At 43.8% G+C, this 21,564-nt stretch overlaps 1 protein-coding gene across 1 annotated transcript in view; it reads left to right on the forward strand.

Annotated features, from left to right (window-relative positions):
• LOC129814296 (calsyntenin-2-like) overlaps window positions 1-21,564 on the forward strand; it is a 290,404-nt gene that overhangs the window by 127,314 nt on the left and 141,526 nt on the right. The window contains exon 2 of the mRNA XM_055867330.1: window positions 1,104-1,226. Coding sequence (XP_055723305.1) covers window positions 1,104-1,226 — 123 coding nt within the window. The remainder of the gene's footprint in view (window positions 1-1,103; window positions 1,227-21,564) is intronic.

Below are 21,564 nucleotides of genomic sequence, written 5' to 3' on the forward strand. Positions count from 1 at the left end.
AATGGCCTATTAGCTTGCTCTATCTCTCCATCACTCTCCATCTCTGTCTGCACTTGCGTAGGAATTCAGTGTGTCATTGGGACTCAGTCAATGGTTTCCTTTGAGTCGAGGGAGCTCTACAGAGATGAACTGTACTTTATACACAGCAGGGTACTGAGTGAGTGAGTGGCCACAACTGTCTGTGGCTTCAGATAGAGATGTCAACGGTTCTCCTGAAACCGTTGTGTCTGGGAGAATACAGTTGTAAATTCTGACATGAAAATAGAGCTCTTTGGCCACGCATACCAGTGGTGGGTTTGACGTCGCAAAACGGAAGCATATGCAGAAAATAACCCCGTACCTACTGTAAATATGGAGGTGGATCTTTGATGTTATGGGTCTATTTTGCTTCCACTGGTCCTGGGGCCCTTGTTAAGGTCAAAGGCATCGTTAACTTGAAGTATAGAACTCCCAATGTGTTCTCCAATCTAATAAAACATTTTAGAAAAGTCTGAGTGTTGTTATCGCTGCAAGGGGAGGGTGCTGGAGTACTGAAAGCAGGGGTAATTTTCATCCCTATCTTTTTGAGATTGTTGTATTACCTGTTGAATTAAATCTCTTTCTCTGAGCAATTGTATTAGTATAAAATAATATTTTTTTAATATTAATAATATTTTTTTGAGCATACGATACAGCTCAGTATTTGTATCATTTATTTTATACAGTCTTTTTTTCTCATCTTTATCAAGGATGACCTGACTGTATTTGCAAACTATATCGAAAGAGTCACCTCAAATGAGCTTTGCCTGTGGGCAATTTATGTTGTACTTTAGTCTGTTTAGCTGTGGGCATTGATCAAGGGCTTGTAACAGCTTTTGTACCTGTGAGGCAAACAAAAGCAACGTCGCCAAGACCCAAAATCAGATAATTTAGTGTGTTTCTCATGAATACTGGTTGGGAGAGCGATATCATATGCCTCGGTATGTTAGAGAGAGAAATAGCGCTGTCTATGCATATTAGCTTCATGGTTATTGATAGTACTGTTTAGCTATTATTTTCATGGCCGGGCAAACCTCACAAAATCATCTCCCCAATCTCCTCTTTCTCCTCTTTCTTCTCCACAGTGAACAAACACAAGCCGTGGATTGAGACGTCGTACCATGGGGTGATCATTGAGAACATGGACACCGTCCTGCTGGACCCTCCCTTGGTGGCCTTGGACAAGGATGCCCCTGTCCCTTACGCAGGTAGAGACACCACTTCCCTGTTTCCCCATCCTAAACGTCCTTCAAGGAACCCGATGCTGTGGGCTCAGGGTGCTTCACTGACATGCTGCACAGTAATAGCTGTTCATGTGAGGCTGTGGTTGATTGGCATAACTGGGCTGACTTCTATGAGTGTCTTCCTACCCAGAATGCACTCATACTCTTTCCTCACTTTGAGAGGTACATCTCAACAGCCTGTTCTGTGCCTGAAAGGTAGTGTGTATTTATGAATACATTTCTTCATAAGGCACCGTTATCTACAACCATTCACACTTCCTTGATCTGACTGGCCAAAAAAGGGGAAAAAAGAAGCGTTATAACCTGAGCTGCTGGAGAGGAGAGAAACTTCTTGAGCTACCTTTAAATACTGATACCTCTTGAGCAACTATATTAGTCCCCTTTGACATGACATGGAAATAACTTGGACATCTTCCATGCTCCTTGAATGTCCATGATATGCTTGAGGCAGAAGTTGCCCTTATCCACTGATCTAGGATCAGCTGACCCTATCTCTTATCCTAAACTTAACCTTTAGGGGGATGCAAAGTATCAGCAGAACAAGGGCATCCTATATTTGTGGGAATGGGCAAATTTACTTTAAGTGTATTTCAGGGAATACAGTGTACAGTATTTACATGGCCTTTCCAGGTCATGTCATCTCAGATATGTGGTTATACAGTGCATTGGGAAAGTATTCAGACCCTTTGACTTTTTCCACATTTTGTTACATTACAGTCTTATTCTAAAAATGTATTTAAAAAATGTTCCTCATCAATCCACACACAATACCCCATAATGACATTTCTGCAAATGTATAAAAAATAAAAAACGGAAATATTTCATTTACATAAGTATTTAGACTCTTTACTCAGTACTTTGTTGAAGCACCTTTGGCAGTGATTACAACCTCGACTCTTCTTGGGTATGACGATACAAGCTTGGCACACCTGCATTTGGAGATTCTCCCATTCTTCTCTACAGATCCTTTCAAGCTCTATCAGGTTGGATGGGGAGGGTTGCTGCACAACTTTTTCCATGTCTCTCCAGAGATGTTCGATCAGGTTCAAGCCCGGGCTCTGGCTGGGTCACTCTAGGACATTCAGAGACTTGTCCCGATGTCACGTTCGTCATAACGAGGAGACCAAGGCACAGCGTGAGATGAATACATTCTTCTTTATTTAGACGAAGAACACTAAACAAACTAGCAAAATTAACAAAACGAACGTGACGCTATAAACACGAGTGCTGACATGCAACTACACATAGACAGAATAACCCACCAAACAAGGACCAAGCAGCGTGAAAAAGAGGAACAGCGCTTAATGGGGAAATGGACCTGGGAGGAGGTATTAGATGGAGCAGGACCCTGGACACAGCCAGGGGAGTATCGCCTTTCTGAAGAGGAGATAGAGTCAGCGAAAGCAGAACGCCGATACTACGAGGAGAAGTACCGGAGAATAGAGGAACGGCGACGCTATGTGGTAACACGGCTTGCACAGAAGCCCGGGAGGCAGCCCCAAGATTTTTTTGGGGTGGAGTGGGGGGAGGGGGGGGCGGCACACGAGGAGATTGGCTGAGTCAGGTAGGAGACCTGAGCCAACTCCTCATGCTTACCGTGGGGAGAGTGTTACTGGTCAGGCACCGGGTTATGTGGTGGAGCGCACGGTGTCTCCAGTGCGCTATTCTAGCCCGGTGCGCTCTATTCCAGCTCCTCGCATTGGCTGGGCAAGAATGGGCATCCAGCCAGGAAGGAGGGTGCCGGCTCAGCGCTCCTGGTCTCCAGTGTACCTCCTTGGACCAGGATATCCTGCGCCTGCTTTGCGTACTGTGTCTCCGGTGAGTCTGCAAAGCCCAGTGCGTCCTGTGCCAGCGCCCTGCAATTGCAGGGCGAAAATAAACATCCAGCCTGGACGGGTTGTGTCAGCTCTACACTCCAGACCTCCAGTGCGCCTCCACAGTCCAGTACGTCCGGTGCCTGCTTCCCGCAATCGCCCTGAGGTGCGTGTCCCCAGCCCGGTACCACCAGCAACAGTACCCAGTCCAGAGCGTCCGGCGACAGTACCCGGTCCAGAGCGTCCGGCCACAGTACCCAGTCCGGAACCTCCAACGACGGGCCACAGTCCAGAACCTCCAACGACTGGCCACAGTCCGGAACCTCCAACGGCGGGACACAGTCCGGAGCCTCCAGCGACGATCCCCAGTCCGGAGCCTCCAGCGACGATCCCCAGTCCGGAGCCTCCACCGACGATCCTCAGTCTGGAGCCTCCCGCGACGATCCATAGTCCGGAGCCTCCAGCGACGATCCACTGTCCGGAGCCACCAGCAACAATCCACAGTCCTGGGCCACAGTTATCTTTGTTTTCTTTATTATTTTGGTTAGGTCAGGGTGTGACGAGGCTGGTATGTTTTTCACTTGTCTAGGGTTTTTTGTATATCTATGGGGTTTTGGTATTGTCTAGGTAAATGTAGGTCTATGGTGGCCTGAATTGGTTCCCAATCAGAGACAGCTGTTTATCGTTGTCTCTGATTGGGATCCTATTTAGGTTGCCATTTTCCATTTTGGTTTTGTGGGTTCTTGTCTATGTGATGCTGCATGTCTGCACTCGTTATTATTAGCTTCACGTTCGTTTTGTTATTTTGTTAGTTTGTTTAGTGTTTATACGTTCATTAAAACAAGAATGTATACATATCACGCTGCGCCTTGGTCTCATCGTTACGACAAACGTGACACCCGAAGCCACTCCTGCGTTATCTTGACTGTGTGCTTAGGGTCGTTGTCCTGTTGGAAGGTGAACCTTCGCACCAGTATGAGGACCTGAGCACTCTGGAGCAGGTTTTCGTCAAGGATCTCTCTGTACTTTGCTCCATTCATCTTTCCCTCGATCCTCACTAGTGTCCCAGTCCCTGCCGCTGAAAAACATCCCCACGGCATGATGCTGCCACAACCATGCTTCACCGTAGGGATTATGCCAGGTTTCCTCCAGATGTTATACTTGGCATTCAGGCCAAAGAGTTCATTTTTGGTTTCATCATACCAGAGAATCTTGTTTCTCATGGTCTGAGAATCCTTTAGGGGCCTTTTGGCAAACTCCAAGTGGGCTGTCATGTACCTTTTAATGAGGAGTGGCTTCCATCTGGCCACTTTACCATAAAGGCCTGATTTATGGAGTGCTGCAGAGATGGTTGTCCTTCTGGAAGGTTCTCCCATCTCCACAGAGTAGCTCTGGAACTCTGTCAGAGTGACCATTGGGTTCTTGATCACCTCCCTGACCAAGGCCCTTCTCCCCCGATTGCTTAGCTTGGCCGGGCGGCCAGCTCTAGGAAGAGACTTGGTAGTTCCCATCTTCTTTCATTTAAGAACAATGGTGTTCTTCGGGACTTTCAATGCTGCAGACACTTTTTGGTGCCCTTCCCTCGATCTGTGCCTTGACACAATCCTGTCTTAGAGCTCTACAGACAATTCCTTCGACCTCATGGCTTGGTTTTTGCTCTGACATGCACTGTCAGCTGTGGGACCTTATATAGACAGCTGTGTGCCTTTCCAAATCATGTCCAATCAATTAAATATACGACAGGTGGGCTACAATCAAGTTGTAGAAACATCTCAAGGATGATCAATGGAAACAGGATGCACCTGAGCTCAATTTTGACTTTCATAGCAAAGGGTCTGAATACTTTCCGTTTTTTTTATTTTTAATACATTTGCAAAAATTTCTTAAAACCTGTTTTCGCTTTGTCATTATGGGGTATTTGGGGTAGATTGATGAGGGGAAAAAAACATTTAATAAATTTTAGAATAACGATATAAGCTAACAAAATGTGGAAAAAGTCAAGGGGTCTGAATACTTTCCAAATGCACTGTATGGGAAACATCTACCCACTCCCTAAATACATACACTAACAAATGATGATAGGCCTGCAGTTGAGTGCAGGGCTCTGGCTTGTGACTGAAGTTAAATCACAGTGTCACACAGGTAGGTGACAGTGACATGTGACTTATAATTAGACAATGTGTTTTTTTTTTCTCCCTGGAAAACGAGGAGGCTTTGTGATAGGTACTGCTTTACACGTTATTAAATTAAAATAGCTCTAATTAATTTTTACTCTTGACAGCTGTGGGGAACTGATGTTAGATGCCATTATTTTTCTATTACAGTTTATTTTCAAAACATTGTAATGGTTTGAATCATAGAGTACAAGACTATACATTCGTAACTTTTTTTTCGAACGCTTGTATGTACACTGAATTCGGAAGGTATTCAGACCCCTTGATTTTCCCCCCCACATTTTGTTACGTTACAGCCTTATTCTAAAATTAAATCAATTCATTTTCTCACTAACAGTATCTCCGCGTATAGGGCAGAGCTGGTTTAGGGACACATTTCAACTCCCAGCAATAAACTCAGAGACCAAGCCAGTGAAATTCGAATGGTTAAGCAACAAAAGCGTCAACAAAAAACCCAATGGTTTGTGAATATTTCTCTCTGTGATTAACAATCTGCTCTGTGACTCCAGAAGGTCACCACTGGTAAAATATCAACGGGAAGGAAAGTTGTGTTGTGATATTTTTTGGTGACTTGTGATATTTCTCCCTGGCTTTTCCATGGCGCCTAGCTAATGAATGAAACCCATAAAATGGCTACCAAGGAGATTTTCGAAAAAACGCTTGCAGAAAAGACACTGTCCTAATCTATCTTTCTCGGGTTTTGTTCTCTCAATCTCCTCAATTCTCCATGTCTCACTCTTGCCCTTTCCAACTCTGTTTGTCTAGGGTTCTCCTTTGCATTTTTCTCATTCCCTCTCTATTTCTCCACCCATCACTCTCTCTCTCTCTCGCTCTCTCTCGCTCTCTCTCGCTCTCTCTCGCTCTCTCTCTCTCGCTCGCTCTCTATTTCTCCACCCATCTCTCTCTCTCGCTCTCTCTCTCTCTCTGTCTCTCTCTCTGTCTCTCTCTGTGTCTCGCTTATTGCCGTTCTTCTTCACTCTCTATCATTGTCTTTCTCCTTTCCTCTCATTCCCCCATTCCCTCTCTCCTCTTTCCTTCTCTATTTCTCACATCCCCCCTGATTCTCTCTCTCCATCCCAGCCATTCTCTCTCTCCTTTCTTTCTCTTTCCCTCAATGCCCAGCAAGCCCATGCAGTCACAGCAGGCAGTGACTTATGCAGCTTTGCTCTCCCTCATCCATCCTGGTTTTGTTTCTGTGGAGAAAGGAGTGGGCCGTCGTTCTGGCACCACATTAATTGCTCTGTGGGAACATGGACGGGGATTGTTAAGTGCTTTGCCTTCCCTCCATTCCTCTATCCCTCCCACCTTCCTCCTCCCCCTATCCTCCTCTCACAGCAGCTCCGCTTTGATGTAAATGAATGATGAGCCTAAAGTCGATGATATATGGTGAGACAGGAACGAGAGGAGATGAATGGTTATTTGGGTGAGCCGTGACCATGCCCCTGCGGAGAGGAGGAGCGTGGGTCTTGTGTATGCACAGAGCGTTCTCAATCAAATCAGTGTGAGGGATGTGACGGGGGACTAGGGGGGACCGCAGGAAAAGAGGCAGTGTCATTGGCTAATTATTTATTGGGGGATCGCAGTTACGCCAGTCCTCTCGTCCATTCATCTCTCCTACAGGATGACGCTCATTCCGTATTGTTCCCCCGGTAAAGTTAGTTCCCCCTCCACACACGCATACATGCACGGTTACAGAACCAAAAAGAGTATAGGGAGCGGTTTATAGAAAGAGGATGGTTTCATGTGTGTGTGTGTGAGAGAGAGAGAGAACAAGAGAGAGAGAGACAATGAGAGGGAAATGAGCAAGAGAAAGAAACGGTAATTAGTGAGTGAAAGTGAACGTGAGGAATAGAGTGAGGAGAGAAACTCGTCTTGTTATCATGAAAGAACCGTGACAGTGGCTATGGATGACAAGTTGTGCATTTGTAAGGGGAATGCACACTGAAATGAAGTTTGTCAAATGCACACAGTTCCAGACTTTCTACCCTCCCAAAAAACGACTTATTTATAAACCATGAGGCAAAATGAATGGGGTGGAAATTAATTTGTTTGACATTTTTGGAGGCTACATTTTTACACTGCTCATAAGTGTCACTGTTTTCAAACCACACCATGCCACTTCAAATGTTCAGCTTGGCAGCTCATGCTATTTGTGCCAAGTGTTTGTCATGCAACAGTTAATGTATCATATTCCCACATGGTTTGATTATGAAGACAGCATGATTAAACACCACCTTTCAATAAAATCCTTATCTGCATGTCTGTCGGTTAATAGACTGTGTTGATGAGTCTTATGGGCTCCATCCAAAGTGGCACCGTATTCCCTATTTAGTGCACTACTTTTGTCCTGAGCCCTACGGGTGCACTACGTAGTCAATATAGCCATTTCAGACACAGCCATGATGTTTTTCATGTTTTAATGCCTGTGGCACATGGTCCCATGAGGCATATAATGTCAATCATTTAAGGTGGAGGATGTTAATGTCTGCGAATCACATTAGCACGTTTCACATGCATAAGTACGTGCACACACACACACACACACTTGTGGGTGCAAATGTATGTGCTTGCAAACACACACACACACAGACACACACACACAGACACACACACACACACACACACACACACACACACACACACACACAGAGGCACACACTGTAACAGCTACGATAAATGTGCAGTGGGGAATCTATAGATTTCCAGACTTTACACATGTACGCATATATCAAACACATTTACACATATCAAACACATGTACACATATATCAAACACATGTATCAAACAGATGTGCACATGTATCAAACACATGTACACATGTATCAAACACATGTACACATGTATCAAACACATGTACACATGTATCAAACACATGTACACATGTATCAAACACATGTACACATGTATCAAACACATGTACACATGTATCAAACACATGTACACATGTATCAAACACATGTACACATGTATCAAACACATGTACACATGTATCAAACACATGTACACATGTATCAAACACATGTGCACATGTATCAAACACATGTGCACATGTATCAAACACATGTGCACATGTATCAAACACATGTACACATGTATCAAACACATGTACACATGTATCAAACACATGTACACATGTATCAAACACATGTGCACATGTATCAAACACATGTGCACATGTATCAAACACATGTGCACATGTATCAAACACATGTGCACATGTATCAAACACATGTATCAAAAACATGTACACATGTATCAAACACATGTACACATGTATCAAACACATGTACACATGTATCAAACACATGTACACATGTATCAAACACATGTATCAAACACATGTACACATGTATCAAACACATGTACACATGTATCAAACACATGTACACATGTATCAAACACATGTACACATGTATCAAACACATGTACACATGTATCAAACACATGTATCAAACACATGTATCAAACACATGTATCAAACACATGTATCAAACACATGTACACATGTATCAAACACATGTACACATGTATCAAACACATGTACACATGTATCAAACACATGTACACATGTATCAAACACATGTACACATGTATCAAACACATGTACACATGTATCAAACACATGTACACATGTATCAAACACATGTACACATGTATCAAACACATGTGCACATGTATCAAACACATGTCTCAAACACATGTACACATGTATCAAACACATGTACACATGTATCAAACACATGTATCAAACAGATGTACACATATATCAAACAGATGCTTAGACTGATACTTGTTATTGTTGACAAGATGTTCAAAGGATTTTTGAACGATCATATAATAATCCTGAGTAATGATCGGGATTATGTGGATTATGTGGGCAGTAACAGCAGTAAAATACACAAACTACACTATAGGATTTCATAACAACAGTTGAAGTATCTCCCTTATAAAATATAATAATTCTGTCAGCTGACATTTTATTATATATATTTTTGAGGAGATTTACTGTCTGCTGGCAGAATTATTCCCTTTCAATAATAATAAAGCAGTTTATTCAACATTGGATGTCTCGATTGGACGTCTGAACTTCCAATTAGATATTGGATATTGCTCAGCTCAGCATTCAACACCATAGTACCCTCAAAGCTCATCACTAAGCTAAGGAACCTGGGACTAAACACCTCCCTCTGCAACTGGATCCTGAACTTCCTGACGGGCCGCCCCCAGGTGGTGAGGGTAGGTAGCAACACATCTGCCACGCTGATCCTCAACACTGGAGCTCCCCAGGGGTGCGTGCTCAGTCTCCTCCTGTACTCCCTGTTCACCCATGACTGCATGGCCAGGCACGACTCCAACACCATCATTAAGTTTGCTGATGACACAACAGTGGTAGGCCTGATCACCGACAACGACGAGACAACCTATAGGGAGGAGGTCAGAGACCTGGCCGGGTGTGCCAGAATAACAACCTATCCCTCAACGTAACCAAGACTAGGGAGATGATTGTGGACTACAGGAAAAGGAGCACCGAGCAAGTCCCCATTCTCATCGACGGGGCTGTAGTGGAGCAGGTTGAGAGCTGCAAATTCCTTGGGGTCCACATCACCAACAAACTAGAATGGTCCAAACACACCAAGACAGTCGTGAAGAGGGCACGACAAAGCCTATTCCTCCTCAGGAAACTAAAAAGATTTGGCATGGGTCCTGAGATCCTCAAAAGGTTCTCCAGCTGCAACATCGAGAGTATCCTGACTGGTTGCATCACTGCCTGGTACGGCAATTGCTCAGCCTCCGACCGCAAGGCACTTCAGAGGGTAGTGCGTACGGCCCAGTACATCACTGGGGCAAAGCTGCCTGCCATCCAGGACCTCTACACCAGGCGGTGTCAGAGGAAGGCAATGAAAATTGTCAAATACCCCAACCACCCCAGTTATAGACTGTTCTCTCTATTACCGCATGGCAAGCGGTACCGGAATGCCAAGTCGAGGACAAAAGGCTTCTCAACAGTTTTTACCCCCAAGCCATAAGACTCCTGAACAGGTAACCAAATGGTTACCCGGACTATTTGCATTGTGTGCGCCACCCAACCCCTCTTTTACGCTGCTGCTACTCTCTGTTTGTCTTATATGCATAGTCACTTTAACTATACATTCATGTACATACTACCTCAATTGGACCGACCAACCAGTGCTCCCGCACATTGGCTAACCGGGCTATCTGCATTGTGTCCCACCACCCACCAACCCCTCTTTTACGCTACTGCTACTCTCTGTTCATCATATATGCATAGTCACTTTAACCATACCCACATGTACATACTACCTCAATAAGCCTGACTAACAGGTGTCTGTATATAGCCTTGCTACTGTTTTTTTTTTCAAATGACTTTCTACTGTTGTTTTATTTCTTTACTTACCTGCACGCACGCACGCACGCACGCACGCACGCACACACGCACACACGCACACACACACACACACACACACACACACACACACACACACACACACACATTTTTGCACTATTGTTAGAGCCTGTAAGTAAGCATTTCACTGTAAGGTCTACATCTGTTGTATTCGGCGCACGTGACAAATAAACTTTGATTTGATTTGTTTAGCACGGAATAATCAATGATTTGCCCCCGAGGCAGCCTGGCTGGCTAATTACTCCAGTTTCTTAAGTAGACTGGTGTGATTGAAATTCTGGACACTTCAAATGCCTCTTTCGCTTTCCCATGGGTTACAGTGCATTCGGGAAGGATTCAGACCCTTTCACTTTTTCCACATTTTGTTATGGTACAGCGTTATTCTAAAATATATTAAATATTGTTTCTCCTCATCAATCTACACACAATACCCCATAATGACAAGGCAAAAACGTTCTTTTTTTTAACAAATACCTTATTTTTGATTAGAATGCTTTTTGACGGCGTAACATAGTGAGACACAAAATGTTATATGGTTATAGTGCATTTCCGAGATCTCTGTAAAAAAAACTGTACAACTAGGGCTGTAATGATTATGATATTTTGGGTAACGATTAATTGTCATGTTTTTTTTGCGCTGTGTAATGTATCATAATGAATATTAAAAAAATTATACAAAATACTTAATGAATACAACACAGCTTTGGTGACACCCGCAATTCAAAAAAGAAGATTCTCCTCTTGACCATCATGCAGTTCTGCTCGTGAAATTATGACCAACTTTACCCTCCTCATGTAAAAATGAAAATCTGATAATGGGTGAACTAGCCTATATCTACACCCCCCCCCCCCCCCCCCCCCCAGCCCTAATATTATTGTGCCAGTCCTAATATTATTGTGCCAGCCCTATGTACAATAGATACAGAATTATTAAAGTGTTCAAGTTCAACGTCTAATTTCATTGATATGTGCTTATTATATTGAGATAAAATGACAAACAACACAGCCATTAAGACAAGGAATGAAAAGTTGTGTTGTATGTCACACGATTTTGGACAAAACTTCACAGTAAGAACCATTACCTGACAGAGTTACTAAATTGTTATTAAAATGTATTAAAATGTTGCATTCACATTTTGGCCTTCAGCCTTAATATCAGCCTTCATATAGTGAGTTTCCCCACTGAGCCAACAGTCGTTTCCCAGCCAATGTGTTTGCACACACAGTGGTGAGAGAGCGCCCACGTGAGCACTCACGCAGGAGTAAGAGTGCACTGCAGTGGACTTCGGTCTCAAACATGCCAGTGGTTTTGACGTTCAAAAGAAAACCCACTGACACCAACACTTAGTCTCGACTCAAAAGGGTCGAGTACTGCACACCGTGGAAGTTATCAAAAAAGGCAATGAAAAGTCAAATAAAAAGTAAGTTAATGTCATCAAGTAGGGAGAAAATATCTTCATTTCTTCACCTGGCAAGCTGTAGCCCTCCCAGTGAAACTATTTTCTTGTAAAAATGTTCCGTTTGAAAAGGGAATTGACCCATTCCAACAATCGACGTCGCAGAGTGGCTGTAACTATATGTTTGCCAGGTCTCTGACTTCATTTTGCTGAGCCCTGACTGATAGCGCCTGACGTCCTCATCCATTGCTCTGTCAGTCTGACATTGCCTTTCAAACGCACTTTGGCACATTTAGTCTTTGCTCTTTTCTGTTCGCCCGCCCCCTGAAAATAAGGGATGGTTGGTGAGGTGTGGCAAAGGGCTTTTAAAACATTCTTCAGAAATGGGCATAGATTTTCTTTGAAAGGATGTAGAATGTGAGTTTGTGGATTTTTAGCTTTTGTCCACGGAGTCATATAGTGTCATTAGTATTGAGTATAATACATTGACTGTAGGCAAGGGGTTGAATACAGTTAACTTGCCAAGTAAACATACTAAGCAATTCAATCTCTATACATAGCAGTTGTTCTGGAGTCACTGGACATACAGTATTACTATTTACTGATTGGTACTGATAGCCTACTTACCTTTTCAGACTCAAAGCACTTTGGGTAACCTAGTATTTAAACCCCAGTCCTAGACCACTCAGCCCTTGAAACCTTGTGGCAAGGGCACTACCATGAAGGTACTTATTCTACTCCTGCTGCCGCCTTGCTTTGACACAGTGATGTGACAGCACCTTCCTGGGCCAGAATTAATGAGAGAGACCTCTGTCTGCATCCCCGCGTCATTCATCACTATGATCCAATGATCATTGGCTCATCAAATTACTGAACGTTAAGCAGGACATAAAGAAGGGTAATGGCCTGGAAATTTGTCAATTAGAAGCATTACAGCGCCATAATTGACCCCAGGTCTTCTCTGTCCACAAGGGCTCCTCCCTTAAGGGTGTAGACTACTGTTACTGTACAGAACAAGAGAGAAGAGATAGTCCCTAAATGGTGTCCTTTGTGTGTGTGTGTGTGTGTGAATTCATTTTTTTGCTATGGTTTTTTAATTGGCCATGGGTTGGCCCACAAGGAGGAATCTAATCGTTTGACCATTTCTCAGTTTCCGCTCAGCGTAAATGGTCTCCAGAGAGAGAGAGAGAGAGAGAGAGAGCAAAAGAGTGTCGTCGTACGCCATGTACGCTTGCTGCATGACGACAAAACCTTAGTCCGAGTGTGAGCTGAACACTGCTTTACAGTTGTCACTAAGAAACATGGTTCAAAACGCTACAGAATATATATTCATAGGTTAAATAGGGTCAGGAAAAACACAAAGCCCTTACAATGAATCTTAGTTGAGCCGTGGTTGCTTCACATGTGGCTCCTTCTGCCCCGGTGTCTCTGTTGACACATGTTCATCTCAAAGTCTTCCAGGTTGAAGAAACTTTGAGTGAAAACGCGTTTTGCCTTTTCCACCTCGACGGGAGCCGCAACAGGAGGTTAAACATCCATTAAGCCAATCGGATCTCTCTCTTCCAGTCGTTAAAGCACCAGAAAGAGGTTGGTACAAAACCCCTAATAAATCTAATAAGCCACCAAAGAATGTTTCCTCAAGCACCCATAGCGTGCAAACGAACGTCATACAAACGTTAGTCAAACATCAGAGAAACTACATGTCGTCTCTCAATATGCCAACCAAGTGATTCAAGACCCACAACTCAGGACCAGATGTCTGGTCCAACTGCTGTGACTCTGCCTCCACTGGTGTGGTACATATTCCATCATTACCCATCCCATTCAGGACTTCAATTCTCCTTCCTCTCTGTACCCTGACACCACCAGCAGCACCAGTTATTACCCAGAAATGTTATTACCATTCACTTCCACATGTCACACCCCAAAGACCTTCCTGGAAAAGCAATATGCTTTACGATAATACTAGAGCGAAATAAAATAAAAATGACATTTTCCCTCCAATTTGGGTCCAGTGTGGATTTGGTGGAGATGTGAGGTGACTTGGATGCAAGGATGATGAAGAGCTGAGGGAGGAGAGGAGGAGGAGGCGGTGGGATATCGGAGGATAAAGTTGTGCTGAACATAGGTCCTACAGCGTTATTAGCCCATTTTACACTCCTGTGAACAAGGAAAATGGGCCAAGGGAGATATGCAAATATGCATCTAATAGGCCTGTCAGAGAGGTGGAACAGGGGGAAGAGCACAGTCAAAACCATGACAGAGAGAGAGAGAGAGACAGAGAGAGAGAGAGAGAGAGAGAGAGAGAGAGAGAGAGACAAACAGACAGACAGACAGAGACAGACAGAGACAGACAGAGAGAGTGAGAGAGTGAGAGAGTGAGAGAGTGAGAGAGTGAGAGAGTGAGAGAGTGAGAGAGAGAAAGATAGAGCACAGATTGGATTGGATTCGGCTGCCACCCTTGCACAGTTCATTAAGTCATTCGCCACACATTATGCCTATGGGTCACTGCACTATCCTTGAGCAGGTCTTTTCAACCTTCAATGGAAATTAAGTCTTCTGCACTTCCTTCTCCCAGTATCGTGTTACTGTCTCAATTCTGTTGTGTGACACTGATATAGAGAATGTCCCTCTTCCCCAGCCTTCCTTTACACATTTTCTGTAGAGTAGTACTGTGTTGCAGCCTTAGGCCTTCATCCATGTATGCATGCATGCACACGCACGCATGCACGCACGCACGCACGCACGCACGCACGCACGCACACACACACACACACACACAGTGTCTTGACGTTAAAGCTGATTTCTGACGATTTCTCTATCATAGACAACACTATATCTCACTGCTTTGAAGCAAATACCTTCCCCAAAATCTAGCCGGTGGTTCAAAAATACGATGCATGGTGCCTTGTCTGTGCTACTGCATAGAATTAATATACAGTATACGTAGACCACATTTTTAAATGGCTAATGTGATCGGCTAGGGGAGAAAAGGTGCTTCGTGTGCTGAAAATGGGAGCCGACCTCATCCTGGTGTTTCAGAGATGTTTATGAAGAACCTGCTAGAGGAGCAGACAACCTCATAAGAGACCAATCAGCAAGCACGCACTCGCATACACACACACATTGTTATGCACGCTCATGCACACACACACATACCACTTATAGCTGGCCCCAACTTAACAGTGGTGGACAGCAAAATCGATGAAGAGCGAAAAATGATAACCTCTCTCAAATTGAAAATCATCAAAGGCAAAAAAACTTGCAGAGAAAGGGTGGGTGGAGAAAGAGACGAAGCAGAGTCCCACCATCAAATCATTAGGAAACTCACAAGGTCTGTGACACTGTAAGCGACGTGATGCGGTTGTGATGACAGAACTGCAGCAAGCATTACTAGGATGGTAATGACCTTGGCCCTTCTTATAGATCTGAGTTGGACTCTCACTATCAATGGCACAGGCTACTGTTGATCAAATGTCATGGCAGTCATAAATCCAACTTTAGCCGTATTCACTGCTTATTGGACGGTATGCTGGTGTTACCGGGCCCACTTCTTGTCTAGCTAACTAACTAACTAACCAGAGATGGTACTGTAGGTCAAGTTGAACCAGAGAAACCTGGTACCCTCACAGTACTAAGGCTTAGGAGGGCTGCTCAAAACAACACAACTGTGCTAACGCACTAAAGCTAACTAAAGAAAACTCCTACCCCATGATTTCCCCATGGTATCCTACATGTTAGTCCTAGAGGGTTGCTACAGTCAGGGCTCTAAAGTGCGATCGATTTGCTCGCATACGCTATGAAATATTTTGCTGTGTGACCAGGAGTTTTATTTTGGGAGCACTGTGCGACTCTGAAAAAAATCGCCCAGATAATGATTGTTGTAATGATAAGGCTTCGCTGTACCGTTGTTTCAGAGTGCCCTAGGGAGATAAGCGATTGCAGATCTGTTAGCATCATGGTGTAATGAACACGAGGGAGACAGAGAGATGGTTTCAAGCGATGGTTTCAAGTGCATCAGGTGTTTAATGAAAGGGACCATAGGAGGAGGCAGGTAGCTGGGTCCAGGGGCAGGCAGAAGGTCATACACAGGAGGAGGCAGGTAGCTGGATCCAGGGGCAGGCAGAAGGTCATACATGGTAGGTCCAAAATGGTAACAGTCCAGGCAGGGAATAGGCAAAAGGCACTGTGGGTGAGGCAGGCAAAAACTATCATCCACGGGTGGAGACGGGGAAAAAGGACGGGGAAAAACGGCGCTCCGGAAAAGTGCATCTCAAAAACAAACAATACCTCACAGTGATGGGGTGCAGGGAACTGAACGAAATAGTGCGGGATGATAACATGCAGGTGTGTGAAGAGATGATTCGAATTCCGGTGATTGGGATCTGGAGAGTGAGCTGGAATAGTGGGCTGTGGTCCCGGGGATCTAAGTGAGAGATGTTACAGTACCCCCCCCCCCCCCCCCCTCCACGGGCAGCTCTTGACAGCATAGGAAGCTGAGCAGGGGGTGTGGAGCTGGGCGGTCAGGACGGTTATGGTGGAAAGCTAGGATCATGGCTGGGACGCAGACGTTGGACGCAGACGTCACACTTGGTTGCACCATTACTACAGGGAAAACGTCTTACTCCTAGCTCAACCAGGTCAAAAGATCTGACCAATATTACCGGCGCAATATTTTTATCTTCCGGATCGACGGGACCGCAATTTACAAACAACAAACCATGTCTTGGGCTGTTCTAAAACTACTCGTGCGTTGACGTCATTAGCCATTTGTTTACACTTTCTTCAGTCATGTTACCTCATTGGCTAGCTAGCTAACAACCTGGTAACTTTACCAGTATATCCAAACATTTGGGGGCATAGAAAGAAAGAAAAAGGGATAGCTTTGTCAGGAGATTAATGATAATACTAACACAGAGTTCGTACTGTCTTTGGTAGAAATTAATTCAATGAATAAGTTGGGAGCACCACCTGAAACGCTAATCTAAAAAAGACCTTATAAAAATGCTTTCTATTACCTCAAAGAGGATGAGCTGGCCAATCAGCGGTCTACTCACATGAATGTTTTTAACACTAGAACCGCCATAGGCCAACGTCCACCGACGTTTGAGTTTGTAGATAAAATAAATTGCCCCCCCAAAAAAGCAACATCCTACTCCTTCCCTGACTTTTCCTAAATGTTTGTATTTTACATTGCTCTTTTGTCAGATGTTTTTATTCACCAACATATAAGTATTTAGAGCCTTTTTTACCTGTTTTTCCCCCACAACTTTTCCCGACTTAACCCGTCAAGACAATGCGTTGTAAGACATTGGTACCCAGCCAGGTGCTAATGTGTCTCTCTCTCCTCACTGAATGAATGACAAATGGATGAATGGGCGTTTATTGTTGCACGTTACTTCAGAATCAAATTTAAATTAGGCTTAACTGAATGATAAGGAAGGTGAAGAGGTTGATTTTAATTTAGAACAACAATTGTGTAGTAATGAGTTTGTGTTATGCCTATTTATCAATGTTGGTGCTCATGTTAATAATTTGACCGCACGCTTTGTGGGTTGATACCATTTGCTTTTACATTTACTTTGTAAAAATAAGCTGTTACAGGACTGTTTTAATTACTGTAACTCTAGTACTAATCAAATGTATTGTAAGGGAAACGACAACATGCTATGTGTTGCAGTAGTCCTTCAGAATAACGCAAAACATATCCTTGACTCTATCCAAGTTGATGAGTAGGAAACAAACGATGCCAGACAGCCTGCACAGCCGGCCCATCTAAACTACACCTAAACTAATTTCACACATAATAAGAGTTAGCCTATAGACAAGATTAAATTGACAATAGCCTGATGAGTGACAATATTATCAGTTGGCAAATTGTACATAAAGAGATGGGAGCATAATTGACAGATGCAGGGAAAGGAGCATCCCTTTACCAAATCCTCCTTCAGTCACATGCAGGTAAAACATATTTATTTCTATATACTGTAGTATCAGAAAGATCATATTCTGCAGTTTCTATGACACTTACCTTTGTCAAATAACTCTCAAAATTCAAGAGGTGCAGCTCTATATCTGCGCTGTCCATGCATTCAGCACATGATCACTTGCGCTGCAGCATTGCTCTGGCTACTAAGCAAAGACAACATAATAAACTTAAAATATGCTGCTCTGTTTTCTTTTTTTTTCTCTTCTTCATTTTACCCGCTTTTCTCCCCAATTTTTGTGGTATCCAATCGCTAGTAATTACTATCTTGTCTCATCGCTACAACTCCCGTACGGGCTCGGGAGAGACGAAGGTCGAAAGCCATGCGTCCTCCAAAGCACAACCCAACCAAGCCGCACTGCTTCTTAACACAGCGCTCCTCCAACCCGGAAGCCAGCAGCACCAATGTGTCGGAGGAAACACAGTGCACCTGGCCCCCTTGGTTAGCGCGCACTGCGCCCGGCCCGCCACCGGAGTTGCTGGAGCGTGATGAGACAAGGATATCCCTACCGGCCAAACCCTCCCTAACCAGGATGACGCTAGGCCAATTGTGCATCGCCCCACAGACCTCCCGGTCGCGGCCGGCTGCGACAGAGTCTGGGCGTGAACCCAGAGACTCTGGTGGCGCAGCTAGCGCTGCGATGCAGTGCCCTAGACCACTGTGCCACCCGGGAGGCCCTATTCTGTTTTCTTTTAAATACATTTTCTTAATTCCACAATGTTTCTTAAAAGGTTCTGCATGGTCAATCCAATATCTGCAGTGGCCGTACAGCATTTAAAGTGATAGGGCCTGCAGAAGGCTGGGCATTCATACTTCTTGCACTTTGTGTAGCAGAGCAGCGCAGTTGAGCAGAGCTGCTGTGAATGGAGTTGTCAAGGAAGTGAGTTTGTGTTTATACAGGACCTCCCTCACCAAACCTACTGTCAACCAATGTGGAGCAATACGAAGTTATACGGAGCCCTCCGCATTATTACAACATTTGGGAGGCGATGCGGTATGGAGCTCAATTTAGCCTCTGCATACCTACAGAAGTGCCTCAATTGCATCACACCCTCCATATGGAGCCTCCGACTACATTTGTGGATCAAGCATAAATTGGCTTTTAGACCTGCCAAAACCAAATTATCATGGACTTCTTTGTGATGGACTTGAACTAGTGGTTTTTCATTTTTACTTGTAGCCTAGAGTAACATAAACAAATGAAAATGCTATTATGTTCTTTGAAATAACTGTTTTTGAGTATTCTAATGTTACCTAAGACCTTAATAAACACAACCAAATGATTATTCTTCAGGTAGCATATGAAATGTATTTATTAGACTGTTGGAATGTTGGTGGGTCATTGGCTGGAAGTATCGAAAATTGGCTTTAGGCGTATGTTTTTCACTAGGACTTTGTAGAATTATACAAAACATATCCTTGACTCTAAACAAATAACTATTGTTATATTTTTACATGGATATATTTCCGTGAATATTTCTTCATGCAAGTCAAGCTTTACAATTGTTTATGCACTATTTACAAGCGTTGGTGTTTATGTTTGTGCACCTTGCGGGTTGATTTGCATCTGATGTGTATAAAAGGGGACGCCCGGCAACGTTCACTAGCGGGTAGTTTTAGGCTGAAAGGACAGGCAGTTCAAGTGTTAATGACTGATACATGGCCACCGGACTATTTACATTGACACCCCCCTCCATTTCTTTTGTACATTGCTGCTACCCGCTGTTTATTATCTATGCAGTCACTTCACCCCTACCTACATGTACAAATTACCTCAACTGACTTGGTACCGGTACTGTAAGGAGTGCGCTGAGAGTCGGGAAACAATTTCAGGGAGTGAGTGTTTTAATAAATAAACAAAACAAAAATACGAAACACAAACAACGCACCGACATGAAAACAGAGTCATTAACACCTGAGGAAAGAACTAAGGGGAGTGACAGATATAGGGAAGGTAATCAAGGAGGTGATGGAGTCCAGGTGAGTGTCATGAGGTGCAGCTGCGCGAGACAATGGTGACAGGTGTGCGGGATAATCAGCAGCCTGATGACATAGAGGCCGGAGAGGGAGTGTACAGTTGAAGTCGGAAGTTTAAATACACTTAGGTTGGAGTCATTAAAACTAGTTTTTCAACCACTCCACAAATGTCTTGTTAACAAACTATAGTTTTGGCAAGTTGGTTAGAACATCTACTTTGTGCATGACACAAGTCATTTTTCCAACAATTGCTTACAGACAGATTATTTACTTATAATTCACTGTATCACAATTCCAGTGGGTCAGACGTTCACATACACTAAGTTGACCGTGCCTTTAAACAGCTTGGAAAATTCCAGAAAATGATGTCATGGCTTTAGAAGCTTCTGATAGGCTACTTGACATAATTTGAGGCCTACCTTCAAACTCAGGGTCTCTTTGCTTGACATCATGGGAAAATCAAAAGAAATCAGCCAAGACAGCCAAAATTGTAGCCCTCCACAAGTCTGGTTCATCCTTGGGAGCAATTTCCAAACGCCTGAAAGTACCACGTTCATTTGTACAAACAATAGTACACAAGTATAAACACCATGGAACCACGCAGCCATCATACCGTTTAGGAAGGAGACGAGTTATTTCTCCTAGTGATGAGCATACTTTGGTGCAAAAAATGCAAATCAATCCCAAAACAGCAAAGGACCTTGTGAAGATGCTGGAGGAAACAGGTACAAAGGTACCTATATTGTAAGGGCTGTTGTCCTCCTCTTCCTCAGATGAGGAGAGGAGAGAAGGATCAGTGGACCAATACGCAGCATTAGGGAAATAAGCCATCTCTTTATTTGCAACGATGGCAACACGAAAACAAACACTTACAAATTTACAAAAACAAGAAAACGACGTAGACGAAACCTGAACATGAACTTAACTAACTAAACGTAGAACTCACGGACAGGAAACAGACTACATCAAAACGAAAGAACAGCCAAACAGTCCCGTATGGTGCATACATCGACGACACAGGAGACAATCACCCAAAAACAAACACTGTGACAACGCCTACCTAAATATGACTCTTAATTAGAGGAACGCCAAACACCTGCCTCTAATTAAGAGCCATACCAGGCAACCCAAAACCAACATAGAAACAGAAAACATAGACTGCCCACCCAAAACTCACGCCCTGACCATATACACATACAAAAACAACATAAAACAGGTCAGGAACGTTACATATATCCACAGTAAAACGAGTCCTATATCGACATAACCTGAAAGGTCGCTCAGCAAGGAAGAAGCCACTGCTCCAAAACCACCCATAAAAAAGCCAGACTACGGTTTGCAACTTCACATGGGGACAAAGATCATACTTTTTGGAGAAATGTCCTCTGGTCTGATGAAACAAAATTAGAACTGTTTGGCCATAATGACCATCGATATTTTTGGAGGAATTAGGGGGAGGCTTGCATGCCGAAGAACACCATCCCAACCGTGAAGCACGGGGGTAGCAGCATCATGTTGTGAAGGTGC

The sequence above is a fragment of the Salvelinus fontinalis genome, chromosome 17, assembly GCF_029448725.1.
Source record: "Salvelinus fontinalis isolate EN_2023a chromosome 17, ASM2944872v1, whole genome shotgun sequence".
Classification (NCBI taxonomy): Eukaryota; Metazoa; Chordata; class Actinopteri; order Salmoniformes; family Salmonidae; genus Salvelinus; species Salvelinus fontinalis.